Source organism: Channa argus, chromosome 19 (genome assembly GCF_033026475.1).
Source record: "Channa argus isolate prfri chromosome 19, Channa argus male v1.0, whole genome shotgun sequence".
Taxonomy (NCBI): Eukaryota; Metazoa; Chordata; class Actinopteri; order Anabantiformes; family Channidae; genus Channa; species Channa argus.
In genome coordinates this window covers 7,684,200-7,708,641 of record NC_090215.1, presented here as the reverse complement: position 1 = coordinate 7,708,641, position 24,442 = coordinate 7,684,200, and the positions used below count along the sequence as shown (strand labels likewise).

The 24,442-nt window shown below is 39.4% G+C and overlaps 3 protein-coding genes across 4 annotated transcripts; 2 read left to right on the top strand and 1 right to left on the bottom strand.

The window, feature by feature from the left end:
- Positions 1-600: 600 nt before the first annotated feature.
- Positions 601-2,585, top strand: si:ch211-196f5.2 (uncharacterized protein LOC556372 homolog). The gene is made up of 4 exons (XM_067486442.1): positions 601-1,442; positions 1,522-1,621; positions 1,766-1,895; positions 2,447-2,585. Exons 1-4 carry the CDS (start codon positions 1,315-1,317, stop codon positions 2,542-2,544), a joined length of 456 nt encoding a protein of 151 aa, XP_067342543.1. The 5' UTR covers positions 601-1,314; the 3' UTR covers positions 2,545-2,585.
- Positions 2,570-15,869, bottom strand: ipo4 (importin 4). 2 transcript variants are annotated; one of them, XM_067486433.1, is made up of 30 exons: positions 15,621-15,869; positions 15,215-15,301; positions 14,512-14,591; positions 14,351-14,392; positions 14,085-14,214; positions 13,634-13,813; positions 13,383-13,448; positions 13,063-13,164; positions 12,886-12,969; positions 12,639-12,794; positions 12,419-12,472; positions 12,151-12,260; positions 11,907-12,015; positions 11,594-11,723; positions 9,737-9,850; positions 9,322-9,435; positions 9,113-9,236; positions 8,745-8,856; positions 8,520-8,647; positions 8,333-8,410; positions 8,027-8,084; positions 7,162-7,267; positions 6,821-7,014; positions 6,641-6,691; positions 6,346-6,471; positions 5,803-6,029; positions 5,556-5,688; positions 5,279-5,383; positions 4,118-4,187; positions 2,570-3,830 (listed from the first exon to the last, which is right to left on the bottom strand). In XM_067486433.1, exons 1-30 carry the CDS (start codon positions 15,684-15,686, stop codon positions 3,700-3,702), a joined length of 3,267 nt encoding a protein of 1,088 aa, XP_067342534.1. In that variant the 5' UTR covers positions 15,687-15,869; the 3' UTR covers positions 2,570-3,699. The 2 variants fall into 2 exon arrangements, with proteins under 2 accessions (XP_067342534.1, XP_067342535.1); XM_067486434.1 differs by lacking the exon at positions 15,621-15,869 and having other exon boundaries at positions 15,202-15,301.
- Positions 15,870-20,772: 4,903 nt separating this feature from the next.
- Positions 20,773-22,755, top strand: LOC137105051 (homeobox protein NANOG-like). Its single transcript, XM_067487002.1, has 4 exons — positions 20,773-21,040; positions 21,452-21,795; positions 21,888-22,031; positions 22,390-22,755. The coding sequence occupies exons 1-4, from the start codon at positions 20,773-20,775 to the stop codon at positions 22,753-22,755; spliced, it is 1,122 nt and encodes a 373-aa protein (XP_067343103.1).
- Positions 22,756-24,442: the final 1,687 nt, after the last annotated feature.

Below are 24,442 nucleotides of genomic sequence, written 5' to 3'. Positions count from 1 at the left end.
GGTTGGAAGACAAGCAGGGCTGCAGCCCTCAAAGAGCATTGGCTCCCCACTGCTGTGGCTTCAGTGTGTTCACAGACACAGCAGCACAGCACTGGGAGAGCAGATAACAGCTTTGTTAGCGTGGCTAAAAACTCCACTGGTGACACTCCCACTGTCAAGTTCTGGACAGGGAAATAAAACAACCTGATGGATGCTAAAAGCTGTAATATTAAATCTGAGAGGAACACAATTATTTTTAATGTAAAAAAAAAAAATTGGTATAGTAGGTTAAGTTAGCAGGAAAAAGCTAATCAGTTTGTCTCTACATTTTCAAATGCTTAAATCATCTGTATCCCTTTTCAGCGCTGACGTAAAACCGTGATACAGATTAGATTTATTGTCCCTGACCATGGAATGTGACACACTGGACTCACATTCTGGGTCCAGTGTTTATTTTATAGGAAAATATCCCTGCTGTTAGTTACAGGACAACACAATCATGTCCTCACAGCCAATAACATTTTTGAAAAAGCTAAAAATGTGACAATGTAATGCAAACAGCACATATGCCAACCTCCTGTTGACCTGAGCTGTCTGAGAGGTTGTACGGGAGTGATGAGGTATAGATACGGTGGGGTAGAGCCTCATTACACATAAACCTGTTGCTGAACCCAAAGTGAACTTATGACTTACTGTTGTATTTAAAATCTAATCATCAATTCTAAGTAATAAAATTTCACTTTTGTTATTTACTCAATGACCCCAAATACCTAAGGACAATTCACATTACAGTACAAGAAAAACAATGAACTAACACTTGACCTCAGTCTGGTTGGCTCACACCATCACCATCCATCCATCCATCACCTCCCTGACAGTCTAATAAACCTAACATCTGACTGACACATTACACACATGCAAACGGGCTGCTTATATCAGCCAGAAGGGGAGAGAACAAATATGTATGCGTTAAAACACACACACACACAGACACACACACTCATTCCTTCCAGAGGCTGTTATTTGAAGAAGCAGAGCTCTGAATCATCAGTCTCCAAGAGCAGAAGAGCAGACCAGGCATTATCTGCAAAGATACCCGCCCTGAATCAGGAACCCGCTGGAAATAAAAGGTGCAGATACTGAGAATCAGTCATAGAGATAACTCAAAGATCACATAAAGAACGCAGAGGACGACACTTTACTTTTTTTTTCTGAGATACTGGTTAGAAAGTCAAGCTGGCGGCAGAAAAGACAAAAAGCTTGTCAGAGGAGGGAGAGGCCAACAGAAGACCAAACAGCCGAGCAGGGAGTCAGTCCCCCAGGCCACACGGCAAGATGGTGCGTGTTGAGCTAGAGTGGGAGCTCCCTATGTCGATGACACTGCCCATTCAGCTGCAGCCTGACCCGGCACACCAACCCTTCCCCTTCCTGGACACGACACTGGCCGACCTGGGCATCCAAGAGTGAGTCTGCTCTCTGCATGAGAGCTGTTTAAAGAGCATTTTTTAATGGATTTATTAACTAATGTGTTTGTGTGTTCAGATCCCAGGTGAAGGAGAGGGTGGTGTGGGTTGACACTAAGAAGACGCAGGTGAAGAACAAAGCAGGGAAGCTGAAGGAGAAGGAGATCACCATCCTAGAGGTAGGATTTTAAAATGACCGGAAACAAAAGAAACGTCAAATGTATTTGCAGTCTCTGCAAATACATGTCAAAAGCATGCAAGCAAAACAAAAGCATGTATAAAGCATAGAAACAAAAAGACACTAGCATCACTTCTAATTACAGGTGCGAGTAAAAGCCCAGAGGCCTGGAGATAAACAGCTCCAGGAGGTTCTGTACAGCACTGAGGCGCACACTGACCGCTCCTTTTGCCGCACTGGAATGAATATCCAGCCGTGGAAACAAAGATATATGGGTAAAGAAAGAGTTTAAATTACTTTGGTATTAAAAAACAAAACACTGCGTTGTTTGACTTGTGTGCAGCCTCATATATAACTTGTTGCTGTCACTCTTATTTGCTGGGTTTTCTGGATTCTGACTGTTTATTATACGTCAGCAGTTGGCTCACTGTGCTTATTACCATAAAATGCAGAGCTCTCAGAAAACTGTCAAGCCCGATGTGGACCACAGTGGTGTGCCAGGCACTGAAATTAGATCATCCTGATACTAAATAAAACCAGGGGCTTCAGCACTAGCAAGTTTTTTTGAAATGCTGGGCTACTTGTCGCACTGGTTATTTTTTCTTGCTAGTTGCTTCTGTTGTTAAAACAAAGAATTACAGACTTTTGTACAGGGCTGGATTTTAGATGACAGACAGCAACATATTTTCACAAATTCAATAGTAAGACAGTGCTGCAAGAGATTTACCAACCACCACAAAGCTGCACTGAATGTTAAGCGTTTGTTCCTCTGCTCTTGAATAATAATAAGACCACTAACAAATGTGCGTTCTTCTGTTTGTGTCAGGGGACAATGGACTGGCAACAGCACAGATCACAATGGCACTGGACACAGAAAGCCAGCAGCCTGACTGTACTGAGGCTCACGAACAAAGGAAGATCTGAGAAGCAATAAGGAATCAATCATCAATCATCCAAAACAGAGTACAATTTAATAGAACTCAACAAGCTAGCCATTTGGTTAATATTTAAAAAGCATTAACTGCACAGTTAAACTTGCCAGGATCGAAAGCCCCATGTTCAATTGTTGTAGCATTTGTTAAAAAAAAAAAATTCTTTGCACTTGTCAATTGTATGTTAAAGGAAACGGATAGACGAAGTTTTGTTGCATTCAATCACAAGTCAAGTGTACTGATGGTAAACAAAGTGCCGTGTCTTTCTAATAACTGCTGTGTGGACAGTTTGTTTAATAAATCCATTTAGACAGTTAGCTCTGGTTCACACTGCTGTACTGAAGAGTTCATATGAGTTCAGAAGCTTTGGTGTTTGCCCATTAGAGAAATGCCTTTGTAAGCAGCAGGTAAATCTCTCAGTGAGGCTGTTCTAAATGGTAAATGGTCTCCACCGATTGGGGAGCTGCTATGCAGCCGGCCAACACTCACTGGTAGCAACTAAGCTGGGGTTCAGTGTCTTGCTCCAGGAGGAGCCAGGGATCTAACCTATAATTAGCAGGAGTTCCAATTCATTGCTTCACGTTCAAATAACAAGTCATAAGAAAGTGGCAAAAGGGGATTAATAGTAGCATTTCAGCATGTGCTTTCAGCTTATCCTGTGAGTTCAGGGTCGACACAGCATGTTGATTTGGCACATTTTACCCTCCCCAATTTCTACCGGGCTCGGACCGTATTTTATTGTGTAGGAAAATATTGTAAAGATATGTGTGGGGATGAGAATGGGCTGCTAGGGTTCAGTGTCTTGCCAAGAGACACTTCGACATATAGACGGATCAGGGACCCTGACCCTTTGGTCTGTGGATGACTGCCTTACCAACTGAGCTATAGCCGCCCCCATTTCAGGACTAACTAAAAACTAAATAAACAGAGGATGGTAACCTGAATTTATAAAATACTACAACTTAAACACAGCATGCATGTAAGTAAATAAATTAAAAATTAATACTCAGAAGTATAACTGCTGAATGTAATAACTAGAGAGGACAGTTTGAAGTGCTATGGAGAAATCATTGTGGGGGGAACAATGCAAAGAAATAGTATAAAAATGTATTTTTTTTGTATTCACTGGTGGAACTAGGTGTGTTGGCTACAAGGCAGAGATGGCTGCACTGAGCTTGGCCTGCTGGTCTGCAGGAAGTGAGCCAACAGCTGCTTGAAAGTCAGGCAAGTGGTGCTGGGCTAATTCTTTGACCAGCATGGCCAAAGTCTTCTGGTTTTCTGTAAACAAGAGACAAAAAACTTTAGGGACGAACGAAAAAAAAACACTGAAGAAAAGTTACTACAATGGAATACTGTAAAATACTGTGCAGAGTCTGCCGTTCCTGATTGGTTAATAAGTGGAATGATGGAGAAAAGTATTAACTATGTGTAATGTGTTTAAAACCTTTGATGGCAAATGGCCTAAAAATGTGGGTTCAGTTCATTAGTGACTTTTTCAGTGTATTATGTACAAGCTGTTGGCTCATTCCAAAGAAATCCTAAATGTAGCAGTGTTCTGCATTCACCTTGACTAACATTCTTGTTGCCCAGGACATGACTAGAAGCAGCAATGATGGGCTTCATCAGCTTCACAATCTGAAAAAAAGAAATTTTAAAAATGGAAGGTTAAAACCTCGTACTAGTGTCCCAGAACATGAACCACATGCACATGTGACTGTTTCAGATCCAGCTAATTTTAGCACTGCTGCCAAAGCATGTGATATTCAATTGCTCCGAATCTAACGTGCTTCATCTTGCCATTTTTTTTTTTGTATTAGCTAAATTGACTGACTGTTTAACACCAATACAGCACTGTCACTAGAGATCATAAAATGCACACTGTATGTGTAATGTCAAAGGACTACAGTAATATATTATGTAAAAGATTTCATTAAAAAGTGAAATGAAAGATTGATGTTTGTACAAAACAAAATATACTGTGGGGATCTCAGCAATTTGTTTGTTTTAATAGGAAGTGTTCTAGCAAACTGTAGTGAAAAGAACCTTTCAGGCATGAAGAGATCATGTAATAAAATACTGTAAAGATATGTGTGATGAATACGTACCATGAAGTTATTTTAAACTTAACAATTTAGCAAGTAGTTCTTGAAAAATATTACCATTTATGTCCTCAAGAGGCTAAAAAGAGTATCAGTTAAAAGAGTATCAGAGAGAATGAAAGGAAAGGTGTTCAAGACGGTGGTGAGACCAGAGATGCTGTTCGGCTTAGAGACAGTGGTACTGAAGAAAAGACAGCAGGCAGAGCTGGAGGTAGCAGAGCTTAAGATGTTGAAGTTCTCTTTGGGAGTAACGAGGATGGACAGGATCAGGAATGAGGACATCAGAGGGACAGTTCATGTTAGATGTGTTGGAGATAAAGTCAGAGAGGCCAGATTGAGGTGGTTTGGACATGTTCAGAGGAGAAACTGTGAATATATTGGCAGAAAGATGCTGAGGTTGGAGCTGCCAGGGAGGAGGTCTAGAGGAAGACCAAAGAGGAGATTTATGGATGTAGTGAGAGAGGACATGAAGTTAGTTGGTGTGAGAGAAGAGGATGCAGAGGACAGAGTTAGATGGAGACACATGATTTGCTGTGGGGACCCCTGAAAGAAAACAGCTGAAAAGAAGTTTGATCTTAAGAAACCTATGTGCTGACAACATGAATAGTAATGGGCTATGTACTGTACCAGAGTAGGACTTTGTGTGTATAACATTGACAGGCATTTGAACACAGTCTTGTTCTCCTCCATGTCTTCTTTAAGGGGAAGATGAGCCACCAGAGCAGGCACAACCTGTGGAAGAGCACAGCATGTGATCTCCTGAACATCCTGCTCAACCTGACCTTTGTTGCCGTTGAATTTGTAGCTAATTTCCTGTGATGACTTTCAAGCAGTAAAGACTTGTTGTGTTAACTAAAGTACAACCATCTTGACAGGTGATGTGTAAAGTGTCAATGCACAGTACCTGCTCCAGTGGAACAGCATCCACATTACTCATGATCATCCTGCAGAGGGCAGCACACAGGTTGTCAATCACCCTGAGGTCTGACTCTTTTGCCAGCAAGTTAGAAAACACAGACAGCATCATGGGATAATCTCTGGAACATATTCCACTAAGGAAAAGCTGTATTTGATGTTAGCACTGAGACAACACAAAACCACCCACCCACAATAACACAGCCCCAGAGCCACACCGAAAGCAAGAAGGATACGAAACAACAATAGGTCCAGCTGCTTGAGCCAGACATCCTAGTCCGAACACGCTATTGTTGCGAACCTCAGGATCATTGTCTTTAACTCCAGCTACCAACACAGGAAGTAAACGATTGGACAGCCGGCCTGCTAGTCTCTGGCCCCCAGACACGTTCACAAGAGCTTCGAGGATTTCTCCAATAGTACCCACTGAGAAGGAGCGGTCTGCTACTGTGCATGAGGATTTCTTTGAAGAAAAAAAAAAAATATCTGTCTGATACTGACCCAGAATTGACTAAAAGAAGAAAATACATCTTAACTGAATTTTCAACAGTATCGCACCATTGTTCTTAAAAAATGGTTACAGAATCTGTAAGTTGAGGACATTTTCAAGCAACCAAATGCTCTCTCTGAAATTGAGTTTCCTCCTTTCTGCACTTGAGCATTTAACATTTGCATTTAAAAAGAATTCCACAATTACGACATGAGAGCAAATGGTGATTGTTTGAAAACAAAATATTCTGGAGTACAGCTTTCAGTTTAACTTTTATGGCCAAACTCACAGCTTTGCTCATAATGAGAGGCAGCAGGTCATTGAGGAAAGGGGCAAAGCTGTCTGCAGGGACAGAAGACGCCAAGAGGGGGATACCCTCCCCTGCAAATTCCTGGAGCATGGCATCGTACTCTGCCTGAAACGGAGAGAGCACATCAACAGAAAACACTGAGTAATACGACAGACGATGAAGAACTGGAACTGGAAGTTCTATCCACTTACTCTTCAAGGCATAAACAACAACGTTCATCCCACTCTTTTAAATTACCGTATAAAAATTGTTTAGTCTAAATTTGATAGCTGACCTGTTGGTCTTCATCATCAGCTTCATCACCCTCACCATCCTGACAAACAGTCTAAATGGAGAGAGAAAAGAAATGTAAATCTGTGGCAGAGGATTACTAGCCCAACTTTGGTAATTTATGAGAAACTATTCTAGTATTCTTATCTGTCTCTTCGTCTGCCTAAGTCTCCTCTTTTCTAACCTTTTTCTTGAGAACATCATGAATGACATGGCTGATCTCTTTGAGTCGTGAAGGATTTCTGAAAACCTCTTCCTTGCACGTTTTGATGACATTGTTCATGGCTTCTAGGATGCCCATCACAACCTGCCGCTCAGGCTCTGTCCGAACCGTTTCCACCAAGCAAGGAAGCACAACATCCAGAAGCTTCAGTAGGGCTGAGGGAGGAACAAAAAAAATAAAAATAAAAAAAAAAACGTTCAAGTGAACTGGCTTGTGTTTGTTCATTCTTAATTTCCAGTGTAGCAAAAAGCAACACTGCCTATGTCTGTTTCCCTAAAAATAACAGTAATACAGATTTCTACCCTGATGGTTGGCCTCTGTAGGATTCTCCTTCCACACTTTGTGCTGAGCTCGACAAATCTGGCCCATGGCTCCAAATGCTGCCCTGCGGACGTCCTCGTGGGGAAACTAGAAAGGGCCAAAAAAATAAATAAAATACAAAGCATCAACTTAAGAGATGGGTTCCAATATCTGGTTCTAATTTGGGTCCCGTTCCAAGTTGGAAAAAAGAAAAAGAAATGTTAAAATTTTAGAAAAAGACATTAATTTCTTATTGAACCTTTAAGGAACTTAGCTATATTCACCTGTCTCTTTTGACTGTTCCTTCATCATGTAATTGCTGTAAAAGTAAAAGTTGTGATACTTTTGACAGCTTCAGAAAGACCCCAGTCTACCTCCTGTACAATTGGAACAGCCTTTTACCATTACCTGTATCATGCACACATAACATCAGTGCTCTAATTAATAGTCACTGAATTATAAATTGGAATTAATATTTTCGTTATGCTCCTTTGACTTTAGCTTCTACACCTAGAACTTGGACACAGCCTCCATAAAAGCAAACGCAGGTCTGTCTTACAGCAAAGGGTTAATAAAATTAATTAATTTAAAATAAAATAAAATTTAAAAAAATTATATTGCTGCTTCTTTTAAGTAACAGATGTTTTTAATTCCTGTATAAACTACATACAAAAATCATTAAGGCATTAAAAAGGATTTCTATTCAATCAGCACATTCAAAACTGGAATTAAATTCAGAAAATTCAAATGAACCCCATTCTTAATCAACTCATAATCGATTATACTTACTGCATAACATGCAGTGTTGCAAAGGACAAAAATGCAATTTTTTTTAATCCTTTGAACAATACAGACAAATAGACTCACATCTCTCATCTCGTAAACCTGCTGGAAGCTGGATTTCAGGAAGGGCTGGAAGACAGCACTGTCAGGGAAAACCGCAACAAACACGTTAAAATTACCACAAAAAAATAAAAGTAAAAAGTAAAATAATAATAAAAACACACAGAGCTGTAAGTGTATTAAAAACATATGTCAGAAAAATTCATCATGTATAACAAAATGAATTGCACATAAGAATCCTAACAATTTTTTGAGAGTGGAGTCAAGACTGGAGTAGAAGTAAATAACACAGCACTGCAATGGTAAGGTTAAATCCTGTGAGCACCTTACCCAGTGTTGAAGGCAATCTCTCCCAGGGCATCACAGGCATCCTCTTTCTCATCTATGTAGGCATTCTCAACACTAAATCTGAGACATACAAAGATGTGGAATGAGATGGAGTTGGAGCAATTCTCTGTCCGACAGGGGTAGTAAATATGCATATGAGTGTGTGTGTGTGTGTGTGAGTGAACTGTACCCTGCAACATCATGGACATCTGTCTCTGGCTCATCTTCCAGAAAATCATCAACATCTTTTTCTTCTTCTTTATCGTCGTCATCGTCATCATCGAGTAGGACGAATGTCTTGTCTTCTTCAAGGTGTGCCTGAACAGGAGAAACAGGAGCATGTCAAGTAAACACTGTGTTGTAGCATACATAATCTATACTGCAACTTTAAGTTGGTAGTTTGCATATTGTCTACCGTGATGCCCTCATTGGATTTCAGGGCCAGTAGCATGACCGTTGTAATGGCGGTAAGATGAGGAGTCAAGCAATCAGGGCTGACTGTGGAGACAGCAGAATAAAGACTGTACCTGAGAGAGGGAATGACAGAGATAAGTCAAAAAAGAGGTTACTGAAAAGTGGACTCATGTTCATTCTATACCATTATTTATGAAAATAACGGGGGGTCGGGGATATGCAATAAGGACATTTCAAGTATGTTGTTAAAAATTATTTTGCACATTCAATATTCCTCATTTTGTTTATGCTCTGATCAAACAAGATGTGTTTGCTATGACTGTGCGACTGAAGACAACAGAAAGAAAAAAAAAAAAAGAGTTAACTTACGTGCAGCGCCTCAGGTCGGGATCATCAATGGTGTCAGTGAGGTTTAAACCCAACTGAACACACTCTGCAGCAAGTGGGCTGATAGCATCTTTGCCAATGGTACGGGCAAGCACAGACAGAGTATCTGACAGAATGACAAAATGCCATCAACACACATCCTTTTATTCACATCCTTTTACGTTAGATATACAATTTGAGGGTATACGTACCCAAGGACTGAATTTGCAGGGATCTCATTTCCTCTGTGGTGGTGGTCAAGAAGCCCTTCAGGCTTTCAATAACTGGACTGAAATAGGGAACCAGGAGCTCCTTGGCAGCATTTGCTGACAAGACAGTGATTCCCAATAAACCCTGTGTCATTTCAGTTTTATCCAAGCAGTAACAATATTTTGGTTTACCAGCTATTTCACTGTAGATCTATAGATAGTCAGTAAATTAATAATGGCCCTTCTAAACAATGACTGACACTCCTTTAGTCAGAATTCACATGTATGTTGTTCAGCTATAATGTAGAACTGCCCTTTCTTTCAACTTATCACATACCCCGCTCCATGCTACCCCTATAATCAACAACTGATGCCTTTTTTTCTTGGGCAAATGTTTTGAAAAATGACAGCTTCTTACCTATGGCACCTATTGCAGATACAGCGAGCTCTTTAATTTTAAGGTTTTCCGTGTTGTTGAGGGCTGACAGCATAGTGTCCATCAGGGTTGGCAGATATGGCTCAATATCAGACCCTGTTCATATGGGGGAAATTTATTTTGTCATTGGAAAGCATGGGGTCTTAAATTAATGCCAGGGAAGCTTGTGTCCGGGCATTATGGAATGTATCACAATAACACTAATTTAACTTACAGTAATGTTTAAAATAATAGCAGTACAATGTGACTAACCAGAATAATCCAGGTTTTTAGTATATTTTGTATTGCTACGTGGCAAAAAAGTTACCAGTAGTTGCAGTAGATTCTCAGAAAACAAACAAGACCCAGCATTCATGATATGCACGCTCGTAACTGTGCAATTGGGCAATTAGTTGAAAGGGGTCTGTTCAAAAAAGTAGCAGTGTGGCATTCAGTCACTGAGGTCATCATTTTTGTGAAAAAAAAAAACAAAATAAAAAACAGGTGTGAATCAGGTGGCCTCTATTTGATGATGAAGCCAGCACTTGTTGAACATGCATTTGAAAGCCTGAAGAAAATGGGTCATTCAAGACATTGTTCAGCAGAACAGCGTACTTTGATTAAAAAGTTGATTGTAGAGGGGAAAACCTAGAAAGAGCTGCAGGAAATTATAGGCTGTTCAGCTAAAATGATCTCCAATGCCTTAAAATGGAGAGCAAAACCACAGAGACGTGGAAGAAAACGGAAGACAACCATCAAAATGGATGGAAGAATAACCAGAATGGCTCAGCCAATGATCAGCTCCAGGATGATCAAAGACAGTCTGGAGTTACCTGTAAGTACTGTGACAGTTAGAAGACGTCTGTGTGAAGCTAATCTATTTTCAAGAATCCCCCACAAAGTCCCTCTGTTAAAAAAAAAGCCATGTGCAGAAGAGGTTACAATTTGCCAAAGAACACATCAATTGGCTTAAAGAGAAATGGAGGAACATTTTGTGGACTGATGACAGTAAAATTGTTCGTTTTGGGTCCAAGGGCCACAGACAGTTTGTGAGACAACCCCCAAACTCTGAATTCAAGCTACATTACACAGTAAAGACAGTGAAGCGTGGTGGTGCAAGCATCATGATAAGGGCATGTTTCTCCTACTATGGTGTTGGGCCTATTTATCGCATACCAGGGATCATGGATCAGTTTGCATTTGTCCAAATACTTGAAGAGGTCATGTTGCCTTATGCTGAAGAGGACATGCTCTTGAAATGGTGGTTTCAACAAGACAACGACCCCAAACACACTAGGAAACGAGCAAAGATTCCAAACCAACAAAATGAATGTTATGGAGTGGCCAGCCAAATCCCCGGACCTTAATCCAATCAAGAACTTGTTGGGTGATATCAAAAATGCTTTTTCTGAAGCAAAACCAAGAAATGTAAATGAATTGTGGAATGTTGTTAAAGAATCATGGAGTGGAATAACAGCTGAGAGGTGCCACAAGTTGGTTGACTCTATGCCAAACAGATGTGAAGCAGTTTTAAAAAACTGTGGTCATACAACTAAATATTAGTTTAGTGATTCACAGGATGCTAAATCCTAGAAACAAAAACATTTGTACAAAATAGTTTTGAGTTTGTACAGTGAACGGCAGACACTGCTGTTTTTTTGAACAGACCCCTTTAAACTAATTGCCCACTTGCACAGTTAAGAGCGTGCATATCACGAATGCTGGGTCTTGTTTGTTTTCTGAGAATCTACTGCACCTACTGGTAACTTGTTTGCCACGTAGCAATAAAAAAATATACTAAAAACCTGGATTCTTCTGGTTAGTCACATTGTACTGCTATTATTTTGAACAATACTGTACCTAGGTTCTCCATAAAGTTCTCCAGAGCATAGAAGGCCTTGGTGATGTGGCCAGCCTTGGCCTCGTTCAAGGACGACAGGTATCCCAACAACAAAGGCATCAACTCTGCACAGTACTTGCTGACTTCAGGCTAGAAAGCAGAAGGGCAGAAGAGACCAATAGAAATCAGAAGTTCAAAAAAAATGCTACATTATTAAAGCTACATTTTAAAAAAAGCTATTTTTAGCCACAAACATGCTGCATTGAAAGATGTAATACTTGAATCTAAACACCATATGTACTGTTGTGTATGTTTTGTGATGTCCCAACTCACCTGTAAATGTTCAGAAAACTGTCCCAGGGCAAAGAGGCTAGCACTGCGGACCACCTGATTGCTGTCAGAAAGATGCCGGCACACTGTTTGCAGCATTGAGGACAACAGTCTAAAAACACGTACAGACAAATTTAAATTCACTCAAGTGTTGGTCATTTTTACCCGTCAGCCAAAGACCTCATATGAAATGTGAATTCTCCAAGATTAATAAATGAGTGCAAGAGAAAGACGTTACTAGACATACTTTGTGCGTATGTGATCGGCACATCCTTCAGCCAGCACAGCAAGACACATAAGACCCCCCTTCTTTTGATAAGGGTTTTCACTGGCAAAGCAGGCTTGGGTGAAAGGCATCTAATGCATATGACAACATATTCAATTTGAATACTTTGTGAAGTTATGAGAAACCCCTAACAAGTAACACCCAACCCAGAGCACAAACATACACAATTCACATTAAAAAAATTACACACAAAGAAACTGAAAAAGACCATAACATAACAATGACTCACCAACTGCTGAAAGAGCTTCTCAGGGGGCATATGAAGTGCCATAGTATCAATAATCTAAAAAAAAATACATTTGAAAATACAAAAATACATTGAATTAATACATGAGTATTAAACAAACAGTGAATAAATAATACATTTAAAATGACTAAGTGTTAAGTATCATTTTCTACTAAAGCTGTTCTACACTTTGTTACAAAAGTGTTAAACAAATTGTCCCAACCTGAGCAGCACAGTGTTTGGGATTGTCATTGTCTGTGCCATCTACATTGTCGTCCTCCTCATCCTCTGGGTCCTGCTCACCAGGTGGTGGAGCTGCAGTCAGAATGGGGAATATTGCCTGTAGGATGGGGTTCAGTAGCTTTTGCTTTAGCACAGTCTACAGAAGAGAGAAAACGATACAGCTTTAGTTTTTTTTATTTAATCAATGTTTATGAGCCAACATTATAGTACAAGGAGTGTGACTTTACTTTGCTCTTCAATTTGATAAGAAAGGTGATGCATGAGAGAGCTTTCACCCGCAGAGAGTCACTCAGACTGACGTCACTGCCCACCTGACATAGAAAATTGATTGTTAAAACAGCATTAATTGCGTGCAAAATGCAGAAATAGAAAAGAAAGATGTAAATCAGATATTCAGCTCCTACCTCTAAGCAAAAGCGGACAATGTCAGCAACATGAGGGACAATGATGGACACCTCGCTCTCCATGAGCTCAATAAAAACCTCCATGGCCTCACTGGCTTGGTCCTGTGGATTAACAAGGACACACCAAGTCATTTAACAGGTCTGCATAATGTGTACTCTTAAATGCACTTTATCATCGGCAGAAACACTTGGAAAAATGTCTGGGTGAATTAAAAAAAACTAAACAAAAAGAAAACTGCAATGCACTCTGGATAGAAGCACAATATAAAAATAAACTATTCACCATTTACTATTTAAATGTCTCACATATCACAATTTACCTGATCTTTCAGGATGAGGGGTTTCAAAGCGGCAATCAGTCTTGGGATGATAGAACGCATCTGATTCTGCAAGGCAGCAAAATGTCACTGCAGCCATATAAAGTGTTTTTCTAGATGCCCAAAATGATCATATTTTAAATCAAATTTAGGATTGTAGCTGTTTTTTTATTGTATTAATAGGTAGTGCATGGCACATCTAATCTGTACTGGTTTTTATCTCTATAGGGTTCTTTCTAAAACTTTGTTCTCACCATCTCTTCTGAGCCAGTGTATGCAGTTATGGCTGTGAGGGTGAGAATGCAGTAGTACAGGGCAGTCGGGTTGTTATGGTCCTGCAGCACTGAACTAAACAGTTGCAGGAGCTGGCAATAGTGAGCTTTGAAAGGTTCAGGGTTGGATTCCACCACCTTGTTTAGCAGCAGGAGGCCAACCTGTTAAAACAAAAGATTCATCAGGTTTTAAAGTTCTATAGGATGGTGGTACAATCCACTGAGAGACTGAATTACCTCAATGACTACCATAAAATCACTTAATCAAAAATTGTAACTCAACTCACTCCCTCACACACACCAGTCTGTGACCACATGTTAGAAATTAATTCACAGATGATTAGAGATTTGGATGAAATAAAGCAAAAATAAAGTAAAATTGGCAAAGAAATAAGTCTTAACTAAAATGCTAGCTGTTCCACCAGCTCTGTACCTGTCTGTCGTGAGGGCTGCTGCTGTTGGTAGACTGGTTGAGAAGCTGCAACAGGGCAGGCCAGCGATCTGGTGTCTCATGTTTAACCATTATTGCACACAGCTGGGAGAGGGAATGTTGCACTGTATGGCTGCAAAATATAGATACATAAACAAGAAATCAGTCTAATATGTTTATAACATTTTAAATATGTACAGCTAACATGTGATGTTCAACTGGGGGACATATGTAATTTAAGTTATTATTTCATAAACTGAATTGCTTACTCTGTTTCTTGCATGAAGGCCTGCAATACAACTGCCTTAAGGCTGTGTGAATAAAGGAAAATATCACAATTACAACTTATCTTTAACTTAATTTCAATTATAACAACTTTGTATAGTATTGCAACATTGTGAAAATCTTCATTTAAAAGTAACGGGCAAACCTCTCTCTGTCGTTAGGGGTAATCTTCTTCCAGTGTTTTTTCACTCTCAGCCTCAGCATCACTGCAGCTGACTGACGAATCTACAGGTAAGCAGTGAAATGAGGAAGATTTTTTGGTAAAAGCATACAAGCGCCAAGAGCTGAAACCCATCACTGGTGATACAGTGCCTTCAAAAAACGATTCATGCGCACTTTTTAAGGCACGATTTTATGCTTAAAACCGATTTCTGCACACACTATAGACCTTTCAAGGCATGACAAAGAGACATTTTGATGCCAAAGCCAACACACATAAAAAAAAAATCCTGCGAGTATCCCAATTTAAACTTTACATAGACATGCTGCACTCATTTTGATACTAGCTTACATTTACATCTTACTATTGCTCAGTAGTCAGTTTTGCGAGACTGATTGATCAGAATACCAATTATAAAAACATTAAGAGCACCTGTATTCTAACTGTTTAATAGCTTCTGATCTATGTCAGTCATATATCTCCAATATCAATGATTTAGCCAACAGAAGTCACCATTTTTCACTGTGTCAAATGCTTCAAACCAGAGAAACGTTTTCACCAGTTGTTTCAGACAGATTTATTGCTTAGAAAGGCTTTGTATTCTCCATCACTGCTCACCCCTCACCCTCACATACACAGCCATTGTGGAAATAATACAGGATTAAATTGACTCACACATACACAATACCTGGGGGTTTTGGGAGCCACTCATGACCGCACACAATGCAGGAATGATGGCTGGGTCTTTGAACATCTGTTTGAGCTGGGCTGTGGCCTAAAAGGGGAAAACAGAGATCATACTAAGTTAAGACCTGCTGCCACCGTCAACGGTGGATTGAGTGGAACAGTAGCACTAAGTCAAATAACACAATCCTTAATTTTACACTTAGTAAAGTTACACTAGCTGACTGCAAATACAAAAGTGTAACACAGTGGTGCTAGTCGAAAACCATGAACGTTAGTTATTTGACAGCTGTCTAACGATGGCTACACATTACCAGCTGGCAAATGAGCTAACATTAGCTTTAAAGCCAATACTCCCGCTTTTTTACTTATTTAGAACTAACTTTTGACAAAGCTAGTTGTAATGTTACCTGCTGTATAACTGCATTGTCAGGCTGCGTAAGCTGCACAAGTATCTCCTCAAGTTTCTCTGTCATGTTGACAGCAATTCCGTTACTGTGTAAAGAAATCACTTGGAAACAGTCGTAATACGTAGGAAAATGTCAAGAGGCAAATCTGTCAGATGTGAGTTCTGCCTGCTCCTGTTCATGCTCCAAATGTCAGCACGCGGACAGAACCGGCCAGGATCGCATGTGAGCTGAGTTAAAGGGAGCTGCAGCTGCCAGGATGTTCACTGTCCGTCTGCTCGCAACGAACAGCGCCTGCTAGCGGGGAGGAGGGCACGGTGCAACCAGCTACAGTGCACCAACCAGCTATTTTTAAAATATCTTCTATACTTTTTATGATCTTATACTTTTAAAATCTATGACATTGTCGATTACACCATCAATGACACAACATAATTGTATTTGAAGTTTTTAAGGCTAGCTGGCCTTGAGGTTTGCCCTTAAAGGGAAGCGAGATTTCGTTTCAGCTATTTCAGTTCAGTAAAACAGTTCAGCTTTTTCAGCTTTGCTTGGAAAAAAATCAGCGTCGAAACATGCACAGTGCATTGTTTCTTTGGAAATGCTTTTTCTAGTTACCATAATCATTATTATTTCAAATATATTGTTTTCTTCTAAAAAAGTTACTTTTGTACTTTAAGGAGATAAATTGCTCAGTACTTTTATGTGTGTAAACAAAATTAAATAGTACTTCAAATACTTCCACTCTTACTTGAGTATTAAGTTTGTGCACTTTTACCACATTTTGCTGTTCCAGGTATACGCCAGGTTCCCAGGTTACTAATCCGCCTTGTTCAACAGCACATGTACATAACAAAAGGCTGCAGGCACACAGTGACAGGGTCAATGTGGGTGGGGGGTGTGTGGGGGGGTCCAAGGCAGCGTCTTTCTGTCTCTGGGTCCCTATGCCAGGGGCCTAATCGCCGCAGGGCACAGAGGCGTGACCCTTTTGCATCCTCCATGAGCCCTGTGCACCTGAACACTCATGGGTCTATTCCACAGTTTAAACACAGTATAGGTAAAAATGCCAACATCTCTTATGTTATATATCAATTCTGTTACTGCTTCACACGATATTCTGTGCTACAGAGGGCGCACTGTTTGTGGCGCAAGCTGCTTATCAGAGACGGATATTGTGAGCTACAGAGAAATACTTGTTTCATGTGTTTTTACAAACAATGCCCACATGTGCTCACATTTAGTAGATAGGAACAATCCCGACTGAAAAACAAACAAAAAAAAAAAACAGTTTGGTGGCGCCGTTTCTCATTATTTTTTTAAACCAATTGAGAAACATTTCTTAAAATGTTTAAAATTGTTAATGTTCATGAACATAATTTCATTAATTGTATGTATTTACTGCGACATGGTTTAATTAGCCAGAATTTATTTTGCTCCTCGTGATATACTCATATCTATCTATCTATTTATCTATCTATCTATATATGTGTGTGTGTGTATGTCTGTATGTATATATATATATATATATAATGTTTATAGTGTGTTTTAAGGGACAAATACTGCTGGTGATTCGGTTTGTTTTAGGAGCATCCCTTCAGCCATCAGCAGCATCTGAAAAGCAGAATATCGCATAGATGTAAGATGCATTTGGTGCAGGTCCCTAAGCACGGGGGGAGGGGGGCTGCACATTACAATGCACGTGCTTGTTGGTGTTTCCAGTCCTTATTCACGTGATAATGATAATAAGTGAGCGGTGGAGTAATGTCAGAACATTGAGCCTAATGGTCTCATTAGCATTTCTGCGAATCTGGAGAGGGTGTGTCCGCCTGTTCCTGTATGAGCCACACAAGGTGGTTGATTTTGTGGGTGAGGGTAAAGAGATGTGCAGCAAATTAGCATTAGTACTAAAAGGATTAACGCTACGGTAGGTCCCGAAATCAACTCTTGCCCTTTTGCCGGGACAAATAAACTCTTTGATCGTGCAGGTGAGGGCCATTTACTGCTGGCCTACCCCGGTTTACAAAAATCATTGTGTCCTTAAACGCCCTTTAGAGACATGAGCTGCAGCTGCCAAATTTATCCCGTGTGAATGTGGAAAATTATCTGTGTGAAAAATACCACGGTTGAAAAGAAGCTTTATGTATGTTAATTTAAACTGCCACAGCAGTATAGTCACGCCGGCTTAATGTTAATGAGTAATAAACCGTAATAAAACACACTTATACAATAAAATAATTTCAAATAAACCAATAAACTAATTAGTAAATTGAAAAAAGACCTAATGCTGAAATAACGCTGCTTCCTGCGTGTATCTGACTATGCATGTTTCAAAGGCCCTCTCACTGAGATACTCTCACTGATATTTGAAGCTGCAAAACCTATTTGTGAATGATGCCCTTACTTGAATCGATTAGCTTGATAAAAAATATAGGATGAAAAGTCAGACTACAGATGTAATATTAATTTGTCAGATATTTGATCAGCATGTTATCTTTTATACTGTTCACATCTTTTGGTTTTGCCATGACATGTAACCTGCATCACTGTTCTGCCCTTTCAGTTAACAAAACACAGACACAGCATTAAGTCCTTTATTCATTTTAACTTGTAATACAAAAGCTCACATCTGAAGAGAAATTCAGTAATTGTTTCAAAACTAGAATCTAAACCGTTGATAGTTTTCTTAACCCTGACATTAGTTTCCTACAATCTGTACCAGCCCAGCCACAATTGCATCAACTATATTATCATAATTCATTATTTTGCAAAACCAGAATGTTGAAAATGACAGATTCCATTTTAATTTCATGTTTGTAAATTAACAAAAGATAGTATTGTACAAATCCTTATTCTATTTATCTTTAGACATGCTTACATTTTTGACTTTGGACAAGTAAAAAGGGTTTGAAATTATGTTTTTTTTTAATCATTGTCTTGCAGCAATCCTCCTTTTAACTGATTTAACAATATGGTCCCAACTTAAGTACCTTTTTTTAACCATTTTACATTGTAAGTAGTCTAATATCTTGTTTCAGTAGCTGCATAATTAGTAACTCACCATCATAATTCTGCAAGTTATTCCATGCTTGTCTGGAAAAAAAGAAAAGTCAACCATTATCAGTTTTCGTTGCTATAGCCGGCTTTTTTTATTCATGATGGTTGGTCATACTGCAAATTTAAACATTCAAATTAAAATACTGTGAACATTTTTAAAAAGACACAGCTAAAATAGTTTAGGAATATTTTTCATTAGTATTCAGCAGATTTCGTTAAATAACTTTGTACTCGCAATTATATCTTTAGTTTATCTGGCTCTGTTTCAGAGTACAGCTTACATTTAATGCTTACTTTGTGCTGTGCCTGCTATAAAAAAAATCACCTACATATTTCCAACTGTTTCTGTAAACTGCAGTGCAACAGCAGCCGAAAAAAAAAACAGCCTCCAAAACTGAAATCCTCTTTCTTTCATGAATACAAACAGCAAAGTCGCCGCATAGACTCAATAATATCTCATTTAAATGGAAACTGGTAGAAATTGGTGAACAAAAAATCTATCAATGATCCCTGTGTTTGACAGGTACAGCAGCTACAGGGTGCTGCCTGTTGTGGGTCTGTAGGCGCTGCTGGCGCGGTGTCCAGCAGAACTTGTGGAACAGTAGGTTGAATAGTTTCTGCCATTAGCGAATAGCCAACAAACTTGTTGCGGTTAACGTGAGAGAGGGAGATTGTGAGAGCAGAAGCTTTTCTGATAACTTTTCTGTGCGTTTATGATTATTTGACGAGTGTTTAGCAGTTTCCTCTCGTTGTTCGTTAACTAGCACGTATTAGAAAGACCACTGATTTTGTTGAGTAGTAAGTTGGACTTTATCTGAGCTGCCTGCTCCTCTGCTGCAGACAGAGACACTTGGATGAGCTTTGCTTCACACACAGAGAGAAGAAGCTGCCCCACAAGCATATTCTCATATTCGCTAAAATGGTGTCTTGAACAAGTCATATGAAGTCAGAACACAAATATTTATGTTTCCTTAGTCCAGTTAACCTTTCACAACAAAATGGGCGCACTGCAAAGTAATAGTTATTGTCCAAAAACTGTATATCGTGAATCTGTGTGTCCCAGGTGTAGTTTTACTGTCCCCCGGACAGCGTTAGATTTCAGCCCTGCTAGAGCCGTTCAAAAACCGGTTCTTTGTTCATTTCTTAATTGGGGGGCAGGGTGGACTGGCTTTATCTAAATAATAACTATTACCCAGATTGCCAAATGTTCCACACACACACACGCGTGGGACAGAGGCCACAGAGGAGCAGAAACCTGCACTTTAGGTAAAATCACAAATAATTCTGGTGTGAGCGTGTTTTTTTGTATTTAACAATATAATAACTGTGTAACAATCCGAAAATAACCTTTTATCCCTCTGATTTACTGGTTTTTATTCACTCTCTTCTCTCTCTCGCTGAGCCAGAGTGCGTTGTATTACGGCCACGGACAAATCAAACTGTCATTAAAGAAACTAAATCGCTTCACAAAAATTCACAAATGGCTGGTGGACAACAGGGACGGAAATTTGGCCACAGTAACATAAATTGCATTTGGTTAGAGGAGGATCCCGCCGTCCGCATCGGCGAGCGGTGTATATTTTCATAATCATATCACTATGCATCAAGTAAGCACAGTATACAAACACAAGAGGCCTTTGGAGACATTATACCGTGTCAGATACCTGATACTGAGACATCACAAACTAAAAAAAGATACTAAGCGGTGCCTTCATATTTACTTTAAAGATCTTAAATGTACAGCTCAGCCATTGTTAGTTATCAATTTTTAAGGTTTTCATTTTGTAACTTTTTTGGCTGCAAAGCTGAAAAACAGAATTTAAATACAAGAAACTAACTTAAGCGACCAAAGAATACCTAACTGTGGCCCCACCATCAGTGGGACCAGCAGATTGGCTCACACAAAAACACCCACCTATGCCCCCCCACCCCCCCAACACCTACACTTTCCCTATATAAAAAAACCCTCCGGTGACTTACTTTATACTTAGTCTGCTAAGATATGTAGGATCGTGCTGCTCGATTTAGAGTAATTTTAGCAGCGGTTCTTGAGCTGGTTTTACTTTCTTTAGTTCAGCACTTTTCTCTTTTTACTGCTAAGGACATGGCAGAGCCAAATCCTGAGGTAAATTACAGCTATTACAACACTTCTTACTATGCCTACGCTAGTGGCTTCATGTACGAACAAGGACCCCAACAAAACAACGGGAACCTGAGCGGCTTGGATGACACCGTGGACCTGAACCACTACAACTCCGGGATAACACCAGCGAACTACACCGCACCACATCAGGCTACATACGATGCGGAAAGTGAGGTCAGACGGACCGAGAGCGAGTCAGCCAGTGATTTGGAGGCGCACGTTTCCCCAGGTATGTGTCGAGATCACACATAAGCTAGCGGTTTGAGAGGAGCTAATAATGAAAGATAACTAGCTTCTAGTGTTAAGACCAAATAAATGTTGTTCACAGAACGTTGTACTTTAATCTGCTTACGTATCCCTGTTGGCTCTAAAAGTGAGTATTTCTTCCCCAGAACTAGCCACGAAGTCCAGTCGAGTTCCATTTTAAATCAGACGTTCTGTTCAAAATCCCGCCACTGGCTCTATTTTCAAAAGCCAAGTGGCGACATCTCGCGACAGAATTGGAGACTAGCACCAAACTATATAATAACGACTCACTTGCGGTTATAGCATGGAACAGAAAACAAAGTGGTTTTTAAATGTATGCATTAAAAAATAATAATGTAGGGAGTTTTAAATTGATTATTTCCTCCTTTTTTAGATTCATGGAGCTCTAAAGGTAGCGGAGCAACAAGTCTCCCCCAGGCAGACCCCGCTACCAGGGTGAAGGAAGATCAGGGCAACAACGCCATCAGCAGGAGCCCCGACGGCAACAATCATGTCTCCAGTTCTCTTTTGGGGGAGCCAGTCACAGTGACCACAGAGAGCAACGTTTTACATGTGCCCCCAAATGCCCCAGCGAAGTCCAGCACTAAAGGAAAGGTCCGTGCAGCCTTCTCAGAGATGCAGATGAACGCTCTTGTCCAGCGCTTCACTGTTCAGAGATACCTGACTCCAGCTGAAATGAAGGATCTGGCGGAAATGATTGGGCTGAGTTACAAACAGGTAAGGAGTTTTGTAGAGGTTGCTAGATCATAGGAACCACAAAATAACCTAATGTGCACTTTGTGAACACTTGGAATCTAATGTGTTTGTAGGTGAAAACTTGGTTTCAGAACCGAAGAATGAAGCTTAGGAGGCATCAGAAAGACAACACCTGGCTGTGTGAGCGCTCCAACATCAGGAACGGCCCGATTCATGGAACCATGTACAACAACAACATTCCCCAAAACGTGCCACCTGTAAGTAGTTTGCACCACATAACACAATAGTCTAACTGTTCTTTTGTATCAGGAAACACATAAAAGCAAATTCCTCAATTCTGACATACTTTTTTAGGTTTTTGATGAATTATACACGTTGTTAGGTTAAAATGTTGTAAAGGTGAATAGATAATTCAACTGTTGTCCTGCCCAGGGTTTTTGTTAACTGATAACAAGAAATGGTGGTTTGGACATAGAGCAAGACATCGATAATGGAGGCCTAACCATAGTAGCGTTATGGCCTTAAAGGCGAGATGAAACAGCATAACAGTATAATTATAATATGATGCCATTACTAAGTTAGATAGTAATTTGAAGCACTACTTGTTTCTTTCAGTTTCAAGGAGAGACCCAGCCCCAGTTCAGGGAGCATTACAACCACCATGTGATGCCGACACCTTTTAGGGAGCCTCCCCTGCAGAACATGAACTTCTGCTTGGCTGCTATGGGCAATACTGCTGGATCTTCTGGCTACGCCTCCTGGTCTTCCAACACATCTCAGAATGCCGTGCCCACCAGGCCCCAGATGGATGGTTGGTCCATCCCGCCGGGTGTTGGCCATTATGAATACAACCCCAATGCATTCAACCCACCTCCTGCAAATAACACTTTTTATGATACAGGCTTCCGAGGCCAAAATATAGAGCCTGTCAACAGCTGCTGCTTCGTCAACACAGGCATTGTACATAATGCCAGTCAGTAGGATTTTAGTTGGCTCAAACCTTTTCTGTTATATAATAACCTTGTTACCATTTTTCAAGTTTTTTGGAAATTGTAAAAACCTGAGGTCCGGTTAAGGAGTGCAGTAAGCCTTGTTTGTACCCTTATTCAAAGGTATCTTTGATCATTATTCAAAGGTTTCTTTGAATATGGTTTTATTTTTATATGCAGCTATTTAATGTATGTTGGTTTGTTCTTTGCATTTGAAGATACTAGGTGGTTCGAACTTGGAGCCATTCCTTGTATTTCTTTTTTCTTTTTTTTTTTTGTACAGCTTTGAAGCAAAGTACTCATACAAATTTAATGTACATTTATATCAATTTTTTTCCTGTAAATACAAGTTCACTGTGGCAAATACATTTTGCTTCATTTGCTTTTTGTTATACTCTGACCCTAATATGATTGCAGTACATGTATATATTCTCATAATTTCTGATTTGATATGACACTAGGAACACACCTGAAGTTTTAAATTTAACTACACAACAAGTTTAAGCCCAGAGGCCTCAAATCTTTTCTACACCAATAAATGCTTTAAATAAAACCTTTACCTTTATAATCCATGATGGATAATAGATAATCAAGGTTAGATAGAGAAATCATGGTTCTGTATTATAGGAAAAAATTATGCCAGATTGACTTGCTTGCAATTTTGCTTATTATATTTACAACAGAAACAAAATTTAAATTGGTGACCATAACAGAATTACAATATTGCACCAACAATTTGCATTTGCTCCCTCATCTACAACGCATAACTCTTCTGACAGGACCAGTGCAAAATATACTTTTTTGTATAAAGTGGGTGGGAAGCCAGTGAACTACCAGAAATAAAATACTACAGTATGCAGATCATGCTAAGCTTTGATAGACCATGAAGAACAGATGATGCCATATGCATTTTACGCATTTATGCTTGATGAGGCATTCCTTTATGCATTTAATATAAGATCACTCTCTTCCAACACATTTCTATCAGTCCAACCATTCAACTGTCCTTTATTACAACAATGACAGCCCCAGATCTATTAGATTTATTATTTACTATTAGAACAGTAGAAAAAATAAACAGTAGAAAAAATAACATGGAGATTATATGTGTATTTGCCACATTAATTTATGAATTTACACCTTATATTTAAAAAGCTAACTGATCCTAATTCTGAAGGGTCTGATTCACAAACATAGTTTGCATCTTAAAAGATTGACACAACATCAATGAGAGTAAAGGGTTAGTTATTAATAAGTAAACAAGTTATTTCAAGCTTTTATTACATCTCAATTAAATGGAGCCTAGACACTGTGAGATAAAACGGCAAATTTAATGTGAAAAGAAAATATATCTAGCTTAAAACAATTTGCTCATTTATTTTAACCATATATGGGCGGCTGTAGCCAAATCAAGATTCGGACAATAATCTTCAATAATCTGCTTCGGTGAACCTGAACTCACGGGATAAGATGAAAGGAAAAAACAAAATGGATGACCCATATGTCATCCAATTCAAATATTTTGTAGCTCTATTTTGCTTTAAATGTCTGTTTACATATTGTCAAAGATATATATTATATATACTATATATGCTCATTTTTATGAGCATATATAGAGGAGCAGCAAAGCATTGCACAGGCAGGGGAAAAACAAAAACCACAAAATGCACAGTTTTAAT